Source organism: Seriola lalandi, unplaced genomic scaffold, assembly GCF_002814215.2.
Source record: "Seriola lalandi dorsalis isolate HSWRI2012SDOR001 ecotype SW California unplaced genomic scaffold, Sedor1 jcf7180002054516, whole genome shotgun sequence".
Taxonomy (NCBI): domain Eukaryota; kingdom Metazoa; phylum Chordata; class Actinopteri; order Carangiformes; family Carangidae; genus Seriola; species Seriola lalandi.
Window position 1 is genome coordinate 242,240 of NW_019525069.1, and position 19,026 is coordinate 261,265.

The 19,026-nt window shown below is 39.3% G+C and overlaps 1 protein-coding gene across 2 annotated transcripts in view; it reads right to left on the reverse strand.

The window, feature by feature from the left end:
- Positions 1–19,026, reverse strand: part of adamts14 (ADAM metallopeptidase with thrombospondin type 1 motif, 14) — a 51,794-nt gene that overhangs the window by 11,176 nt on the left and 21,592 nt on the right. Inside the window, exons 5-15 of one of the 2 annotated variants that reach the window (XM_023413387.2) lie at positions 15,633–15,716; positions 12,512–12,659; positions 9,984–10,089; positions 5,931–6,074; positions 5,612–5,744; positions 5,118–5,231; positions 4,811–4,959; positions 3,235–3,407; positions 2,873–3,006; positions 1,677–1,800; positions 1,304–1,384 (exon numbers count right to left, since the gene is read on the reverse strand). In XM_023413387.2, coding sequence (XP_023269155.1) covers positions 1,304–1,384; positions 1,677–1,800; positions 2,873–3,006; positions 3,235–3,407; positions 4,811–4,959; positions 5,118–5,231; positions 5,612–5,744; positions 5,931–6,074; positions 9,984–10,089; positions 12,512–12,659; positions 15,633–15,716 — 1,390 coding nt within the window. Of the gene's footprint in view, positions 1–1,303; positions 1,385–1,676; positions 1,801–2,872; positions 3,007–3,234; positions 3,408–4,810; positions 4,960–5,117; positions 5,232–5,611; positions 5,745–5,930; positions 6,075–9,983; positions 10,090–12,502; positions 12,660–15,632; positions 15,717–19,026 lie in introns of both variants that reach the window. The other variant, XM_023413385.2, reaches the window with a different exon arrangement.

The following is a 19,026-nucleotide window of genomic DNA, read 5'->3' on the forward strand; positions in this document are numbered from 1 at the left end:
CCCACACACCCACACACACACACACACACACACACACACACACACACACATTCCTACCTTACCAACAGTGGACTATCACACTCCACCCACCAAGTATGGACCACTATTTCTAGTAATTTCAAGAAAACATAACAGAAATACAACACTTTTATTTCAGGTCTTCTTTCACAACATAGCTGCAAAACTGCTTTTGTACTTTTCTTTTAAAAACTGTCAAGAGGTGACTTGCAACCCAACATGTCAACCTAACAAAGAGGGTACCTAGAGGTTATTAATGTAGTAAGCTAATATAGTAGTGGCTACTTCAGTACTAGTGTTTTATTATAGTTGCAAAAATCTTTTAAATTTTTGAAAAACTTTGTCACAGCTCCACATTTCAATCCACTGCTTCTATCTTTCTGTAGGGTGGTGGAGAGGGGTCGGTATTCTCACAGCTTTGAAGCAGTCCTCTAACACACTGAGTTATTTGGTCTGAGACACTTGAACCCACAATCTCAGAAATCTTTAAAGCAATCGTCAGACACCCTCAGACATTTGGTCAGGCACTTCTGAACTGTATTTCGTAGAGCGTTTGAATCTTTGGGGTGTTGGAATTATTGGAGGCTCAAACCCACATCCACAAAAATTCCAAACACTCTGAGCCAGTTGTAAAAAGACACTTGACCAGTATTTGTTATTGACATTTACTTCAATGGTTTGATCATAGTGAGCATCACAATGATCAAGCCCTTGACCTCAAAACTTCACAATAGTCCTCCGACTCCTTGAGCCGGTTCTTTGGAAGTCAGACAACAAAAATCCACTAATTTAACTGAGGACTGAACCCACAAACTCAAAACTTCGAAACAATCCTTTAGCAGCCTGGGCCAATGGGCCAGACTCATGATTGCTGCATTTATTAGAGCCTTTGAGTCTTCACTTTGGACTTCACTGAGCCTCATCAAACCGAAACTCAGAACCTCCAAGCAGTCCCCGAACATGCCAAGCTATTTAGTTAAGCACTGTTTTACCCTTTCTTTTGGAGCTTTTGAGTGAGAGAGAGAGAGAGACAGATGTGGGGTGTTATGTGGTGAAAAACTGTGAGTCCCCTGTTGGCTCAGCAGTCCACTGTTAGTGAGTGTGACAATTAGAAAGTCCACTGTTGGGTAGATATACAAGCTCACACACATTCACAGACAAGAAATGTGTAACATTTTGAAAACAAAACTGTGAAAAAATTGTGAAAATCTTGCAAACCAATTCTTTTTCTTAGTACCAACAGTTTGTGTTTCCACGGCTGGAGAAGGATGTGAGACACACTCACCAATTATATGAGGAGAGGTCTCGTTCTCTTCTATAACAATGTGGCGGGCTCCTATTGGGATGTCGAACATTTTCAGCATTCCTAACAAGGCAAAGAGACAGAGCATGATACAGTTGGGAGGCTGAAACAGCGGGTACTTACTCTGGGGTGTAATAGCAGCCAATTATTTCTGATTCAAAACACTGAGACAGAAAGTGTAGTCCTTTGTTTGATGACAGTGTGGAAGATAGACAGTGGTCAATCTTAGAAGACTTAGGAGATGTATTTAAGGCCTCTGGATGAGTGGCTTTGAGCTTAAATGATGACAGCCGTGTAATATAATGACTCCTTTGAAGCAGAGCGGCTGATTTATCTCCACATAGTACATAATTACCGTTCTTTTTGGGCGTCTTGGTGAGTGTCAGCTTCACGGTGCGACAATGCGAGTTGTCCCCCTCACACACTCCACATTTGTCCTCTTGTTTGTAGGAGCCGACCTCCTTGTCGCAGCCAACATGCTGTGAGGGAGGGAGAGGGAGACAGTCAATCAAATCAGGGCAACACTGCCTCTGGCTTTTATACAGACTGAGATTACTCTGCTGGGACAATGATGCCATGGGAAATCGCAGCACACATCTGGTTCGGAGCCTCGTGTAGGATGATGCATACTGGAAACACAGGCAGATATAACAGTGCCGCCAAAACACTGAGTGACTGCACTACAGCAGTGAAAGTCACAACTTTATGCCCAAGGTGAATATTGAGACAAAATAATGTCTCTGTGTGTGTAGTGTTTCCTTCACAGTTATTTATAGTTTAGTAATCAAATATATGTGTAACTCTTTCTAGGCCACTATTTTCATCATCAAAGTGCACTCTAGTTAAGGTTAAGGCACTATGGTAAAATAGCATTTCCTCTCTAAGCTTTTTGTGAAGTGCTATTTATTATTAGTTTATAATAATATTATATAATATATAATATAATATTCTCTAAATCTCATAAACTAAAGCTAAACTAAATGGTAAACTAAATAAATTAAAAGATGTTGTCTTTGGCATAACACTGGCATAGACAGGCACCACTGTCTGTTTAATGAAACAGATTTATTTTGTAGTTTAAATGCAGTATTTAAATGTTAAAAAAATGTAACAATGAGATTTGTGTTATCAAAAGCTGAAATTATATTTTGATGTGTTTTTACCATGTAAATGCCATTTGCAAAATGTCCACCTGTACACTGAGGTGATAATTAAATTATTAAAATAAATTATTATTTTGTCACTTAGAATAAAATGTGACATTTAAAGTCCTCCTCCAGTCAACCAGTGTGTTTTGTTTAATGTTACTTTACTTGTTGCATTGTTACAGAATGATGCGAGTTTAACAGTAAAAAGCTGCTTTAACATTCATCTGCTGAAGGACGACAGTTTCTATGTGCTGAACCTTAAATCTGAGTTTAAGACGTGTTCAGTTTTTTAAATGAAAAATATTTGCTTATTCATAGGTTCTGGATTAAACATAGTGTTTTGTTTGTCTTAAAGATGCCAAGATTTGTGTTGTGGGTGCACACAGTTTTAGTAAAAACTTACCAGACACTCTCCCCGAGCGCACACGCTGAAGGGGTCTTCATAGCTGCAGCGGGTCCCATCATGCATCACCTGGTTCATGAACACCACCTCTCCTGTTTCCTTTGACTTACAGCTCAGTTCACACTTACGACCCTCTGAAAACACAAAAAACACACACCTGGGTTCATCCAAATATTTTCCGAATCTGATAAAAAAAACATCAGCACACGTGACGGGACACAGTGGACAGAAAACACCCTCCTCAGTCTGAATGTGCGTGCAAGCAGTTGCTCCTGCAAATATCATCTGTTCACTTTGCGAGAAACTTTTAAACTCACCTCTGAAAGAGGGAGCCAACTTTGCTTTACACTTCATAGACTTACCATCTGGGTGCTCATATGGCAGCCAGGTGTGCTTTATGTTTTTGTGGTATTTGTTGCTCCTCTGGATACATTGCTGAGCACGGAAGTCCTCGTAAGGGCCAGCACACTCCTCGGTGTTACACATCTGGTAGTCAAAAGCTGAGCCGGGGCAATCTCGACCACCGTAGGCAGGTCTGATCAAGGACAAACACAAGATGATGCCTTAAAAAACATTTTCCATCATGGTATTCTAAAAGTTTCACAGGCTGTCCTTCCAACACAGGCACTGAAAGAGTATGGAAACTTTATGAGATAGAGCTAATGTACCCAGACTCCAAAAGCCCAAATTTATAAAGAAGATAAACTGGATAAAGACAATATGCGTTGTTATAGTGAAATAGAACTGAAATTAAAGTAATTTAATTTAATTAATTAATAAAGTAATTGATATTGTATTCAAGTTTTTACAAAAAACATAAAAACGCTGCCATTTCAGTGCCAATGTAAGTTTTAATAACCCAACTGTGTCTCTCCTCCTCCCTTATATTTTGAAGGTCTGGTTTGGGATGCTGATTTTGAAGGTGAAAGTTAATTAAGTACACAAAGCAGAGATTTTGACATGTCACAGGTGTTACTACGCAGCACCAAACAATGGCTCTGTTGTATTGAAGTGTCACAGTAACACAGGCCAGTTGTGGAAGCGAGCCAGCAATGCAAGGAGTCTGAAACGGAAAGGGCTACATGGAACTCAGCCAACAGTGATTTTATTATGTGCACCTGTGTTTTCCTACAGCCACATGTCAATAATACGTCTGTGATAAAGGCTGGACACATACTACATTCTAATATATACAGTATGTCCTATATAATAATACTACTCTCGTAGAAAGTATACAAGAAATCCGAATTTCCCTGCCAATACGCCTGCATAAAAAGAACACTAAATATTTTTCTGCAAATTTAATACTTCTGTTTTGTTTTCTAAGCTTTTTGAGGGTGTTATTTTCTTCTAGCCATGAGCAACTAATCCACTCCCTTTGTGTATTGCACTGTGAGAGACCATTGTGCTTCAGCGGAATTAAGAAACCCATGCTGAATGGTAACAACTTCCTTTTTGGTTGCATTTTGTCATTTCTCTTCACAAATGATTTGCTATACAAATGAACTATTTTTATATTAAATTATTACTAATTGTAAATAACACACAACTTCCTGTGTGGCGTTATAATTTTGTTCCCATTTACTTTCCAAATACCACAACTCTGGAAAGGTTTTGAATTAAGATAAATGTTTCATTACGTACTCGGGGGAAGAACTAAAAAAAAAATGGAAAATGTTAAGTGAAAATGTCATGTCATTAAAGTATTAAAGTATAAAAAAAGAAACCAAATGGCAGAGCTCACACTCTTGAACACTTTCAAGTGAGCCCATGCTGGATCAGAAACTGGTTGTGCTATCCAGCTCTGCAGTCACGCTTTTACAGTATGTCGTCATTCGTTGGATGAGCTCACAGATCATAAAAACTATTTGGCTACTGAATAGGTAGTGGATTTTGTTTCAGTGTGCGCTCCTAATGCCACCCAGAATCAGTACTCACGGAGGGTTGTTGCACTGTCTGCTGCGGGAGCGAATGCCACCTCCGCAAGTTCTGGAGCAAGAGCCAAACTTTGACCAGGAGCCCCAACTTCCATCGTGGCCCTGAGGCTGCTGGCTGGATCTCCAGATGCAATGTCCCTTGAAACACCACTGTAAAAAAAAAAAAAAAAAACACAACAAAGACAGGAGAAAAGAAAAGCCCTATCAGAAATCATTTTCTCTCTACTTCCTATCTTAAGAAAGCTCCACTTTGCAATCATTCTACAATAAAACTTATAATTCAAAGCAGATTCAGAGACGTTTCCCACCTTTCCTGGTGCACATTCAGTTCCATCCACTGGAGGTCCTTTTTTAGTTTTACAAAAGTACTGGTTGTCAGGGTGACTGCACCACAGCTGCTTGCAAGGATCATAGGTTCGAAACTAAACAAGGAAACAGCAAATTTGATCTTGAGTTATTCTTGTTGGAAACAAACTCATTTATTCAGCTTTGTCATGCTGCCGGAGGAGAATCCACCCTCACGCTGAGCTAAACCTGAGAAGAGGTGTATGCTTTTTTTTAAGTTCCCTTTGGATTCTTGACTTCCTATAGTAGCATGTCTCCCTTGAGCCTTGACAAAATCCCACATGTAAAGACTTTATATATTCTGTGTTTATACTGTATTTTCATATTACTTTTTATCTCTTGTAATGCCGTGTCATGTATTGAATGTTAATTTATGCACAGGGGCTTCAGGATTCCTGCTGACTTGCAAGGGACTCAAATCAATATTTTGGCGATTAAAGAGGAGAAAGAGACTTACAGCAGTGCACATTTTATAGCCAACACCAAAGTCAAAGCGGCACTGCTCATCCATTGAATAATTTATTCCAGGGAGCTCGGGAAGCTTGGGCCACTTGTGTTCAAAGGGATCATCCAGCAGGCAGTCATAGGAGCTGAGGAAAAGATGAGAATAATAGAATGTGCCATAATGTGGGATATTAGGACGAAATAAGAAGAAGTTCTAAAAAAAAAAAAATCAATAACATATTGAGCTACTTTACACATAAGATGTGCAGCATTACACCCGTAAGGGGTCAAGAGAAGATGAGAAATTAGGGAATCGTAGAAGCAGAATGTACTGGATGTATCGATTGAGCTCCTGCTTGCTGCAACGTGACCAGTGATAGCGGTGGAAAGCTGCTTGGACAAGTGGCGCCATGATGCTCCCCATACTTGTCTCATCAGCACAGCGGTTTCCCTGGCCATCATGCTCCATACCTAGCCTTTTGGTTAAAACAAACAAAAACAAAAAAAAACAGGTTTACTGAACAGGAGGTGCATGCAGTATAGGCAAATGATGACCAGCAAAGTCACAGCAAACAACTACCAAAAAAACAAAAAGGCTCTCAAGGCCTTTTGAGCACTGATCGAAGTGTGTCCATCAACTACCTAAAGTTGGTATTGAATGCTTATTCTTTTATATTCTATTGTATTTTTTTGTGACGACGTCATTAATGATGGATGCACTGAGACAAAAACATTTTATATATAAACATTCATTTTAGTATTCACACCTACTGGGAATTAATAGTGTTCATTTCACCTAACCTACTGCATGTGTTTGGACTGAGGAAGCCAGTGCACACAGAGGAAACCTACGTAGACATGAGGAGACAGACAGCTGGTCAGGTCTGGTTTCAACTCAGGACTCTACAATTTTCCACCAGCCACAACTGTAACCGAGAACAGACCTTACATACCAAAAGAAGACCAAACATACCTTAGAAAAGGCTTAGAGTTTGTGTGATGAATTGATCTGTGAAGTGAAATTCATGCCTCATATGACAGGGAGACATTTGAAATTAAATTGGTTAATATGGAAGGACAGATGCTCAGATCTGGCTGTTTCTGAAATCAAATAAAAAATAAAAAGTATAATTTTTCCACAGGGGTTTCCAAAGGTGCATTGCCCTTCAGAACGTCCTTCCCTTACTGAGAATAATTCCATTATTAGCTTTTAGGTTAGGTTGAGGTTACATATTTGCAAGACACATCACACACCTGCAATAATTTGATGGAGGAGGTAGAAAGGTAAGAGCGTGTTCATCTGATTGTACAACACAGCATTCAAACATCCTGCATTTTTCTTAAATGACCGCCTGGACAAAGGGTCTGAGGTTGAGGATGAATAAGCGAAAGAGATAAGACATTTTCCTTTCAAACAGAATTTCAATGAAGTGCATTCAGACAAATTCAGACGTTCAGCAAAAGTACTGGGTGTGCACATCTTTCCCCTTACTGAAGAATAAGATTTAATTTAGCAATGTGACTCCTCATCATATCAATCAGATATTTTGTGTATAGTATTTCTAATAAAGTACTGATTTTAGCATTGCTTCGATTCATAGTTTCTGCAAGTAACACAATGTCCATTATTTCTTGTTCTTTATTTTCACTCTGTTTTCATATTCTGATAAATTAGGCTGTGGTGACAGAGAAGATCAGAGTAGATCACTTTTACACTGATTTTAACCCTGAGTTTTGTTCCCAGTTCCAATCAACAAGTTGTTCTGTTTCTTACTGTTCACCACAGTTTGTTGCAAGGATACGCTTCTAAGGAGAGAAAGATGCAAAGAAAAAGGTTGATCATCCACTAAAATGCGGATTATTATATTTTTACAATCCAACTTTTATTCAGACATGTTCCAATTGTGGCTTCCCTTTAACCTTGATAAAGAAATTCTTGACCTCCTGGACTTTTGTCAGCCATCATTTCTATCAGATGGTACAGAAGTTCCAGGTGTTTTCTTTCAAGGCTGTTTTGACAGAGATTTATTTGTGCATTTCAACTGTGTGTCTCAGCCAGTCAGTCTGAGGGTTGAAAATATTTTGAAAAGCACTCAGATGTACTTGGTGAACAAACACCATTAGAGTGTTGATGTCATCCAGTTGAATTAAATTCAATCACTGAGTTAGTCATGCTTGTTGACCAGGTCTCTGAGCATCAACAGGAATAGCATGGTAACTGCTCACTTTTTTCACTGGTAGCAGGATGAAGAGGTGAGTGACCTGTTCTTCACTTCTTTTGTATGATGTGATGGTCAATCAGGTCTGTCTGGCCATTTTCGATATTTGTGCCAGAGCGAGAGGCAGAGTTCACAGAAGTTACTTTGTAAGCCCCATTAGAGAAGAATAAGTGAAGTTGAAGTGAAAAGCAGTAGTTACACATGATAACTCTGGTTTACAACTGCAGGAAGAAGCTGGTAATGAGTCAGACTGCAGCTCCACAAGCTCCTGGACAGAGGGAACGCAGCCCGTTATTACACTACACTTAAATAATCAACCACAGAGCTGGACAAAGGTGGAACTAAAACATTTCCTCATGGGCTTTACTTAGAGAAAAGAATTTGAGTAGTTGTTTCAAACAGAAAATAAAAATATAGAACACCACAAGTGAGTTTTTAACAGTTTCTTAAAGATATCCACTGACTTTGCGAAGACAGTTCTGGAGGGTGGAAGCTACAACTGTTGTCACTTGCCTTTTAGCCTAGATTTCGGGAAAGCCAAAGGGCCCTGGGTTAGAAGACCTGAGAGAACTCAGTGATCTCATTGTGGCCAGGGAACACAACAATTCAGCTATGTAAGGTGTGGCCAGCCCATGTTATGAAGAGAATTTTGAAATCAACTCTGAAGTAAATGGGCAGTCAATGTAGAGAGGCCAAGACGTTAGGAAATAAAAACATAAATGATTTTTTTCTCCAGATCTTGAAAGGATAGTACAGATTACTAGATAGATACTTTGCACTTATTTCACGTGCAACATAAACTTAATGTGTTGGTCAAAAATGACTTTTTTGCTTAATGCTTAATATTTGCTGCTAATGGACCAACATACTGCTGTATTTATCAGAGCTACTCTCAGGGCCTATAATGAGGACTTCTGTTTTGTCAGGAGGAAGTTGATTGACATCCACTTTTGATAGCTGATAGGTGAATGAGAAGTACAGCTGTGTATTGTCCACATAAACCTATAAAAACGACTAATTAAGGAGCGAAGGGAAAGAATATAGAGGGACAAAATAATAGGACCAAGGATTGAACCCTGAGGAACACCATAAGTCAATGGAGCAGATGAGGAGACACCCTGAGTAGAGCAGTTCAGTGGTGTGCCTCGGTCCAAAAAAACAGACTGGAACTTTATATACTATATACTATATCAAAAAGATCATTGTTGACCAAGACCTGAAGAAGTTGGTTACAAACTACTTTCTCTAAGACTTACAGGAATAGGTTTAATATTGGGAAATACAGTACCAAAAGTTTGAATGGGAAATTGTGTCTAAACTTATGACAGGTACTGTATATTTATTCGCTTTCTAGCCGTGAATTGAGGTGAGCGAACCAATACCATTTTCATTTATGTACAGTAAATATGAAACTACCATAAGAATACGTCCAAGCATTCAAAGCCACCTTTCGGAAATTGACAGTTTTGATACTTGATGCTACTGACTTATTCCAGTGGATATTCAAAATGTATAGAGGTTTGATTCCCCAACCCCAATAAGCACTTGCTGTATTCATAGTTAAAGGTGGACTACATTATATTGAAGAGTGTCTCTAATTATTTGTTCATGAGAGGAACAAGATATTAGAAATAGCTCTCAATATTATGCAGTCCAGAACACTTCAGCCACTAGCAATGACCTCAGTGCTAAGACCTATAATTAATAACACTATGACACTGTCAACAAAAACTAAACATTATAGGCATTGTAAAAGTAGATGTATATAATGGTAGAGCAGCTATATTGGATTGCATTTAACTGTACAGGTGTAACTTATAAAGTGGACACTGAGCGTATATGCATATACGTGACAAATATATGCTAATTCATGCCTGTTTATGTACATGCCTGCATACACATTTTCATATGTGATATTTATACATGCACTTAGTCTGCTGTTTTTACAACAACAAAGCTGAATAAGCTCATGTTGTCTGGCTGAGTACCTGCATGCCCATGCTGAGGCAACCTGATGCTTTGTTTTGTTGAGAAAACAGAGCCACGCTAAAGGACTCTGGCTTTGATTACAGACCACAGTTACCATGCAAAACTATCAGCTTAATTGGATGCAGGTAAGATCCTAAGAGACTCCACTGGTCCTTTCATCATCACGCCATTACTCACACATGGCCGGTTTCATGAGCAACCACAAAGGCAGAGGAGAAGCCATCCTCATGGTTCAGAGTGCAGCTTCTCAATGGGTGGCACATCCCCGTCACTGGAGCATAACCTGGGCAACAGAAAAGACCACACAGCCCCAATAATGAAGTACCAGGATGAAGGTCGTGACATTCTCATGCAGTGCTGATGATCGGGGTGGAAAATTATCTCTCGATGTGAAATTATTGAACTTAGAGAGCTATATATGACGTCATTGCAGTCATTGTGAAGGTCTCAGTCTTTTCTTGGCGCATGACAGCCTGTTACACTGACTCTGGAGTTCAGATAATACTGCTACTTAGTCTCCGTCAATGATAAACTGACATATCTCTATGTATGAATTGTTTTTGATCTGATACACTAGGTTGCTTTTAGGACCTTAATACTCAAAATCTTAAAAACAAACCCTCAAGGAGAGGGCAATGCTTTCACTAAGTGAAAGTATCAATGCATGATTTAACACATAAACATGTTGAATTAAGGGTAATGAAGTGTCATTGATGTTTGAAATAAGTCTGCATTCAGAGCCAGACACCATTCAGTGATTATAAAGGACATCTCCAGGCTGTGCCAAGGACTTGCAAGTTCAAATAGCCTTTTGTCTGCATTAAAACACCTTAAAAGCACTTTGCTTAAAGTTAATGAAAAGCAGACAATAGAGTTTTAATAAATGGAGGGGGGTGTGAAGAAGCCTGGAGCTCCCTTGTGACAGCTCGTGTCTTGCACATCTCTCTATAGATAAAGAAAGTCCCAAAGTAAACAGAAAGCTCGGAAGCCTGTCCTCATTAACCAGTAGACATCCGCCCAGCGTAACAACATTTCACACAGTTTCCCCAGGACAACAACACTTTTAAAGCAAAGCACAAACATTGAACATAACTCGATCAAGAGGTGTGCAGTGATTCAGCTTAGCGCGTTCGGTTTGGTTCAGAAGCACGCTCGTTCCGGCCTTCTTTTGGCGGGCTTTGAGAGAATTTTCATGCTTCCTGACCTGATCAGAAGACCTTTTTTTGGCATGCAGGTAAAAAGCAGAAAAATGCAGCAGACAGACAGCCGGTGATAAAGACACTTGAAAAGCATGTATGTATCAGGTTATTTTGGTGGCGCTGAAAAGAGAAATGTCTGCAGCATGTTATTTCAGTCGTAGCAGTGTGTGATATGACTTTATGAAGGTCACTTTTTGATCCACATGGTTGATGGTTCTGCAGCTGATGGGCGTATTTAGTGCTGCGAGGGAAACAGTGAAACATGGAAGCAGTTGTAGAGCAGGACCCTTTATCTTAGAGGCAGATAAAAGGACTTCAGGAGAATGCAGATTACATTCTCATGAAGAGGCCACTGGGAGCTTTACACATTGAAGCGAAAAAGGTTCAGCAGCAGCAGCTGGGTTCAAAAAAGTATTTCTCTATTGCTGATGTCATGAGTGAGGAGAGAGGTGGTCTCTGTTTAACACTGAACATACTGCACAGGACATAAATCAGTGACAAGGATCAAAAACACTTAAAATCAATCATATGATTTGATTACAGTGCATTTGTAAACATGGCGACCTCATTATCACCTCAAGAGATTCAGAACGTTTTCCAACTGCACCATAAACTGCACAGATTTTATTCTATATATCCCACAGCACAATATCTGTATTTGGATATAGAATCTACCATCTCACAGCTAAACTTTGACAAAAGAGTGCGATGTCTGCTCTTGACCCTGAGACACAGCATAGAGTCCAGCCCAGCACAGTGCAAGGTGCCATAGAAACTGGGCTTGTTATGAACACAACACGAGTGCAGCTATGGCAACATCCAAAGGTGTGACAAGCAAACCAGGTAGCCTCGGGTCCGTCCTCTAAACATGACACATGTGCTTTAAAAGTTAAAAATATACACAGGTCAATGCTATGAGACTGAGCTTGAGCACAGAGGATGTTTGTTCATTCTGGACCCAGTTTCTCTGGCGGTTTGGCTGCTCACTTCAAATTTTGTTTTGAAGGGCTGAAAAGAAGAAATACAGCATGAGACAAATGCTAAACTGACAGAACAACATGTATGGTACAAAATCTCTCCTACTGATTGCATACATGTATTATTAGGATTGAGAAATATCTACTGATTGTTCATGAGTGAAGAAAAAGTTCATACCGAACTAAAAAACAACAGTTAGTTCATGTAAATGACAATCTAACAAACATTTCTGTTTTTTCTCTACATGCCAAAAACCTTCTTCAAGCAATATCAATCTCAATTTTTCATATCCAGGGTGGCATCAATGTCAAGTCAGCAAGGTTGTGGAGGGCTACTCTGTAATTATGTTCCTGTGAGATCACCGTTGGCAGAATTGGGTTCGTGACCTGCAGGTGCAGCCTCCACTTTTAAGTTTCCATTGACCTTACCTGGGCAAGACTTGAAGCCAACCCCTTTGTGAATGGGAAGCAGATATCAGCACTCAGTCTGCACAGGCCTCGATCGAGAAAAATACAGTACCTTGCATACCTGCGGGACCAAAATCTTGCCTTGTGAGGAAGATGGCGTGGTCGTGGTACTCTGCATGTTCTGGGTCTCGGCGCTGCTGCGTGTTGGCCCATCGACACACCTGCTCCAGGCTGCGGGATGGGTTGCCACGCTCGATCAGGCTTATGGACTGCAGAAAAACAAGAAGCGGGGAGAATGTTTTATCACTCCAACTGTGAATAGTTGGGGCAACACTCTTGGTAAGGTGAAAGAGCGCGACCTCTCACCATTACACCATCACTATAGGTGTGCATGGACTCTCATATTCACTTTTACATTGAAATCATACCAACTGTCTGACATACTGGAGCAGTACAGCTGAAAACCATACTGAATTCATCAAATCTTTTCCTCCCTTATTCCTTTTTATGCTCATGACTGTGACGAAGACAACAGACTGAGAATAGATTATTATCTAATAGTTTTACTGAAAGCTTAGAAATTTAATTAAAATAAGAAATTTGTAATGTAGAAAGTGTGAAAGCTCTCATTTGTATTGAACATAGCTCCTGTGCCTTTTCAAAAACATGTGGTAGCTCAATAAAATCTTAGAATAATTGTCATTGTACCGCTTGATTACTCATCATCACATCTATGTTGCTTGGGTATTACTGGATTATTTCCAGTAATTATAGATAAATTAATGGTTTGTACATCAAAAGGGTTTAAAATTCCCCTTTCTTTGAACTGCCCAGTGGTTTTGTGATGAGAGGCAGGCTGATTGGCACCACCATTACAAGTGAAATGAAGTCCTCATTTCAATTTGAATGGCACTTCTTTCAGATATGTGTGTGTGTATAACCTCAATTCCAAAAATGGCACAGTGAGCAGACCTTGTTTCTCTTCTGCTCGACGTGTTCCCAAAAGTACCCGATTTGCATTTTGAACATAAAAACCTGCCACGTGTGTGTGTTCTTTCTCAAGCTGGCACGGGGTGTCACAGCCGAACAACGATTGCAGACAGATGATTTCCAAGTGGAAACTGTTCTGCTAGAAACAGCAGAACAAATAAAAAGTGGAAATGGAATTATTCTTCTGTTCTGTCACATCCAACTGGACAATAAAACTCAGTCGAGGATGAAATAGAGCGGTGACTGACAACAACAACACTGCTCATACGCAGATGAGGCCAGGACAAAAAGAAAGCTGTCTTCTCTCAGTGTGTGCTGCAAGCAGGGCTGGTGACACACTCAACATGTTTGAGCTCATCTAATTGGTGCTGTGTAAACAGAAGCTCTCTGCTTTGGCAACCAGACAGGACGGGCCAAATGCAAAGTCTCTCTGGGCAGCATCAGTCAGTTATGTGGATCAAAAGTCACTTGAGGAAAGATGGACACATGAGTACAGCAAATAATGTGGTGTCTGTCGCCGTGTATAGAATGGTTAGTAACTTTTGCAGCAATGTTGGAAGGGAAAAAGCAAATTCGTATATACATACGGTACAATAAAATGCAAATACTGGGCATGTTTTTTACTATGATCACCAGCAAACAATTAGAAATGACAAGCATTGAGGTGATAAAATGGTAATAAAAGTTGGATGGGACTTTTTCAGTATGTTTGTGCTCTGTATTACATTTCATTTGTCTATTTCATAAGCAGAGTATCAGTCCCTGCTGACTGAGCTAACGTACAGTATGTATGCAGCAATGAGCGTTATCAGTATTATGTATTATGCACCTCTCAGCTTCTCACCTAAAGTTCACCTGAGAGGTCTTTGGCACTGTGATTAAATATGTTGGGATTTTTTTTTTTTTTTTGCATCATCTTCGGTGTTGTTGATTTTCTTACAGTGGCGCTTCCAAAATTGCACCTGTCAATCAAACAGCGAGTGCAGAACAGATTCTAGCTCAAGGCGTAATCAAAGCATACGCTGCTAAGGCGCGTTACCAACCAGAGGGCCCCATGAATACATTAAAAATGTGAGCTCTCTCTTTTTATTTTTATGTCTTAGTTTAACCACAGATACACCCAACATATTTCAGATATATAACAAATCATGTTTTTGGTAAGTTAGCTCCTGGGTTTTGTAGTGGTCATCAAATCATTCAGTGCATTATCATGCACACAAGACAGAAGGCCATTCTGAATAATTAGGTCCATGTATCGCAACATGTAATGATCTTTTCTTTTGATTCTGCTGCCCTCCTTCCACAGTGACACTGCCCCTCCGTCTTAAATCTTTGTCATTCACATGCTCTCATATAAAAGGCAGATTAAAAAACCACATACATATATACATGGACAAGAAATTGTCTTTCTACAGGAAAAAAGTAGCTCAGGTTTCTCTAATCTCCTACCCTGTTATCTGACGCTTGGTTTCTCATATATATGACATTAGAAAAATCAAATTACTGCAGAAAACCAACTGTAACCCAGTTACATGTAAGCACACTATGTGAAACAGTCTTAGAGGAATAGTTGGACATTTTGGCCAAAAAGACGAGATTAGATGAGAAGATTGACACCGCTGTTGATACCAATGAAGCTACAGCCAGCAGCTGGTTAGCTTATCTTAGCGTAAAGACTGAAACCAGGGGGGTAACAGCTAGCTTGTTAACAACATCCCCCTATCAGCACCTTTAAGGGTCACTAATTAACACATTTCATCATCACATCACACCATAACTTGTGTTAAAAAGAGTTTTGTACTGTTCATATGAATTACACTGTATCAAAACAGTAGTATTTATTTCAATTATGTATTGTTGGTTGTAGTATTATTTTTTATTTGAGTCATTTTTAATTTTGTCATAAATGGTTAGTTAGTTGTTCCTGTCAACATTAAACCTTTTATTTTGAAGGGGTGGAGGGTTATTGTATCCTTCTTCAGGCCCTGATTCAGTATACTGACATCTTTTTCATTGGTTGATGTAGTGTGTGATGTTCTATTATCTTTCTATTCAGTGGTGGACGGCAGTAACAGCAGCGTAATATTGTATAGGTTTCAATCATTGTTGAGATCACTGAATCGACAGTGGCATGCAACATATGGAATTATGTCTGGTTTCAAACCCAGTCCTGCACCAAATGTCTTTAGCTTGAAGAATGTTTGAAATTGTATTTTCACATATAGAAAATAACAATGTGTGACATAGCTCACCTGGCGGTACCCGACCATGATCATGCGGACAAGGACAATGTTGATGTTGGTGCCCAAAGATTCATCATGGTAGATTTCATCAACCTGAAAGGAAATGAACAGTATCTGTCACTGATCTGAGAGATGAAAGGACCACAGTACATTTAATGAAGGTGACTGAAAACGTCTCACAGTATTGAGCTTGCAGAGCACGTACAGGCCAGTAACACAATCAAGCACAATGGCTATCCTCAAGGCAGAGCATTAACACAAACAAACTGCAGCCAAAGTCTGTGGGAAGAAAAATATAGTACTGCAACTAAAAAAACCTAAACTTAGTGTGGGGTCTTTGGGTTCATTTCTAACTTTCTAACGAACAAGATTCCAAGGGATACAGTGCCAAGAAATAAATGGCGGTTTATTAGTAATGACGTACTGAAGAATACTGAATAATGGCTTCAAAATGTTTGAAAAGCAAAAAAATTAAAAGGTTGCTTCCCACAAATCTGTCCAGTGACATTGTCAAACTGCAGACTGTGAGCTCATGTTTACCACAACAGCCAAAGGGTTGCCAAGGGCACAGAGAAGATAAGAGACGTAACAGAGACATGGGTGGATATAGCTTTCCCCCAAACTGAGCACCGATGCTGTTTGGGGATCAGTATTTTACTTTTAAGAGAAGATAAATGATGTTCTTGGTCATGTAGTCAGAGATTTTATTTGTGAGGTGCAGTGCCTCAGGAGCAGCCACCTAACCATGGGGGAGGGTTTTTTTTTTTTTTCATCTCTTATAACAAGCTTGGAATCATGATGAAATATGTTTTTAAGATATTGGCAACCATCCAATGAAACCAACATTATTATGCAATAGCAACGAAGCCTGACCCAGAAATGTGTCAACTGCTATTTGGCCTTATAATAATGCTGTGGTATGTAAATGCTTAACCCAGGGCCAGGCTAGGATCCCATTCAAATCCCAAGTCCAATTCCCACATGAGTGTGTTTTATTTTCATGAAATAGTCTCTACATGTCAGCCCCATAAAGTCAATCAGCTGCTTCGCTTTGCGGTTGAAAATTAAAGTTCAGAGGAAAATAAAGGGTGAATATTTCTCTCCCCATAAATCAGCAGGTCATTCAGTTGGGACGTGTTGGTTATGGATCGCAATTAACAACGTGACAAACAGACCGGGGCCACTCTCGACTGGTAAACATGGTCACTTAGCTTCACAAACCACCCTCACATAACTCCACGTGACTTGTGAACTTGTTACTGAGAGGAAACATATGTTTTACAGCTGGCAATTTAAGGCATGTGGGTTTGATGCTGTGAGTGTGACAAACTCATATTTAACTTGGCACGTCATCAAAGAAAATAATTTTATCCCACATCATGGTATTATTTATCGTCATCTTCATCTTTTATGCAGCATTTTATTACCCTCATCTACTTAGGTTTTATTAAACACTCTTATCATATCAGCTCAGCTTTCTTCTGCAACTTCCTACCAAGTTAAAACTATTTAACTATTAAAGGGTCAGTTCACCACAATTACAAAAATTCCATATATTTTCTCAGTTATCCCTGTGAGTGGAAGGAGAGCCTGGTTCCAGAAGTAAAAGTACCATTCATTTCTTTCACAGACAATGTTACCTGACTTGAGTCCCTGCCAAAGTTTACATCAGCATAAAACTCTCACACTACAAAACATTATAAAAACTGTATTTCAAAACATCTGAATTTTGGAGATAAGTAGTTAAAAACTTTAGGGGAAATTGTCAAGATTCAATCGCAGAGCATCTTTTTGCTGTACAGCTAACATCTGAAGCTAAAGATTGTGCTGTTATAAAAAATTGATAATATAATTTGCATCTTAAATTATTTCACTTTTGAATTCTGGGTTAATTTAAGATGAATTAGGCAACAATGACACTGTGTTTAGTTCCCATCTGAAACAACTCAGGGTTTTGAATTCTCTGCTGCTCTAATTCACACCTCTTCTGCTCCAGAACAATGGTAGACGGGGCTCATGGGTATTATAGTATTTAGAGCAGCTAGCTATGCCAAAATAACAGATAAAACATGATTTCTCAAAAAAGAAGTTGAAATAATTTAAACTGGTGGCCATAAAATACATGAATGTTACATCATAATAAAGTTCCAGAGATCTTACAGTTCAACACCTCCGTGGTGTAACCATGCACATTACTGACCCTTTAATATTAGACAGGACAACTGACTGAACTGCACTGATAAATATAGCAATTACAAAAAAAACTTCCATACAGATACTCTTATCATTTTTTTTTTCCATCTCTCCATCAAATTTCCATCTGGCTTTCACCAACAGTGCAGTGCTGCTTGTCACAAATTACGTCCTTACGAGTGCAGACTGTGATCGTCACATCATTTTAACATCACTGGCTTTAAGAGTAGCCATCGATGCCCCCGGTGATGCCATTTTACTCGTCAGACAAGAGAGCACTAGGTGGGTGTAAATGGAACTACGTTAAATTGGTTTTCTTATTCAACAAGGTGTTTAAAGTGGCAGCTGGTAATTCCGTTTCTTCCTTTCCTTATTTTGTTTGGGATTCCACAGGGTTCAGTTCTATTCACTACACTGCCTCATGGTCACCACTGTTACATTGAGGATACCCAACCATGTGTTATGTATAAAGTCTTAACAATATCCACGTACCAGAGCCTTCCTGCTTTTAAAGACTGAATGGCATTATCCAATCAATTAGCATATTTACAGAATACAGTTAGACGTTCAGACCACTCTTATGTCTGTATCATAATATATCAAAATATGGTGAGCTTGGCTTAGTACAAAGACAGCAAACAAGGGAAAACAAATAGCATGGCTCTCTCCAAAGCTAAAAAACAAATCTGTAAACCAGCCCCTCTAAAACTCACGAATCAATATGTTATATGACAGCTCCACAACTTTACCCACATGTTTCAGGCGCTTTTCATCACTCTTCAACCTTTCTACCGTTTGTCTCCCTCACCTCTGATCTTTAAAGCCCAAAATCTGGAGGTAAAACCTATGTATATGTATTTGATCCAGGCTAAAACCAAAGGAACATCATTCTTTCACTGTGGCAGCTACAACATTACGAACAGCCTCCCATTCAGCGTAATATCAACAGTCAATGCCATATTTAAAAATAATCTTTACACATTTGTTACTCAAATTGAGTAACAAATTGGGTGTTTTAATTCAAAATATGTTCCTTTAATAGCATTTCTTATACCAAAGGTACAATTGAAATAAAGGTTGCTCGCATTACAAGCTGCAAAGGTCTACAATAAATGAATTCTACACGCTTCACAATATTAGTGTAAAATCAAACTGATCATACTGTTGTTAGTATCACTTTTCCGTTGATCACCTCTCAGCCTGTCAATAA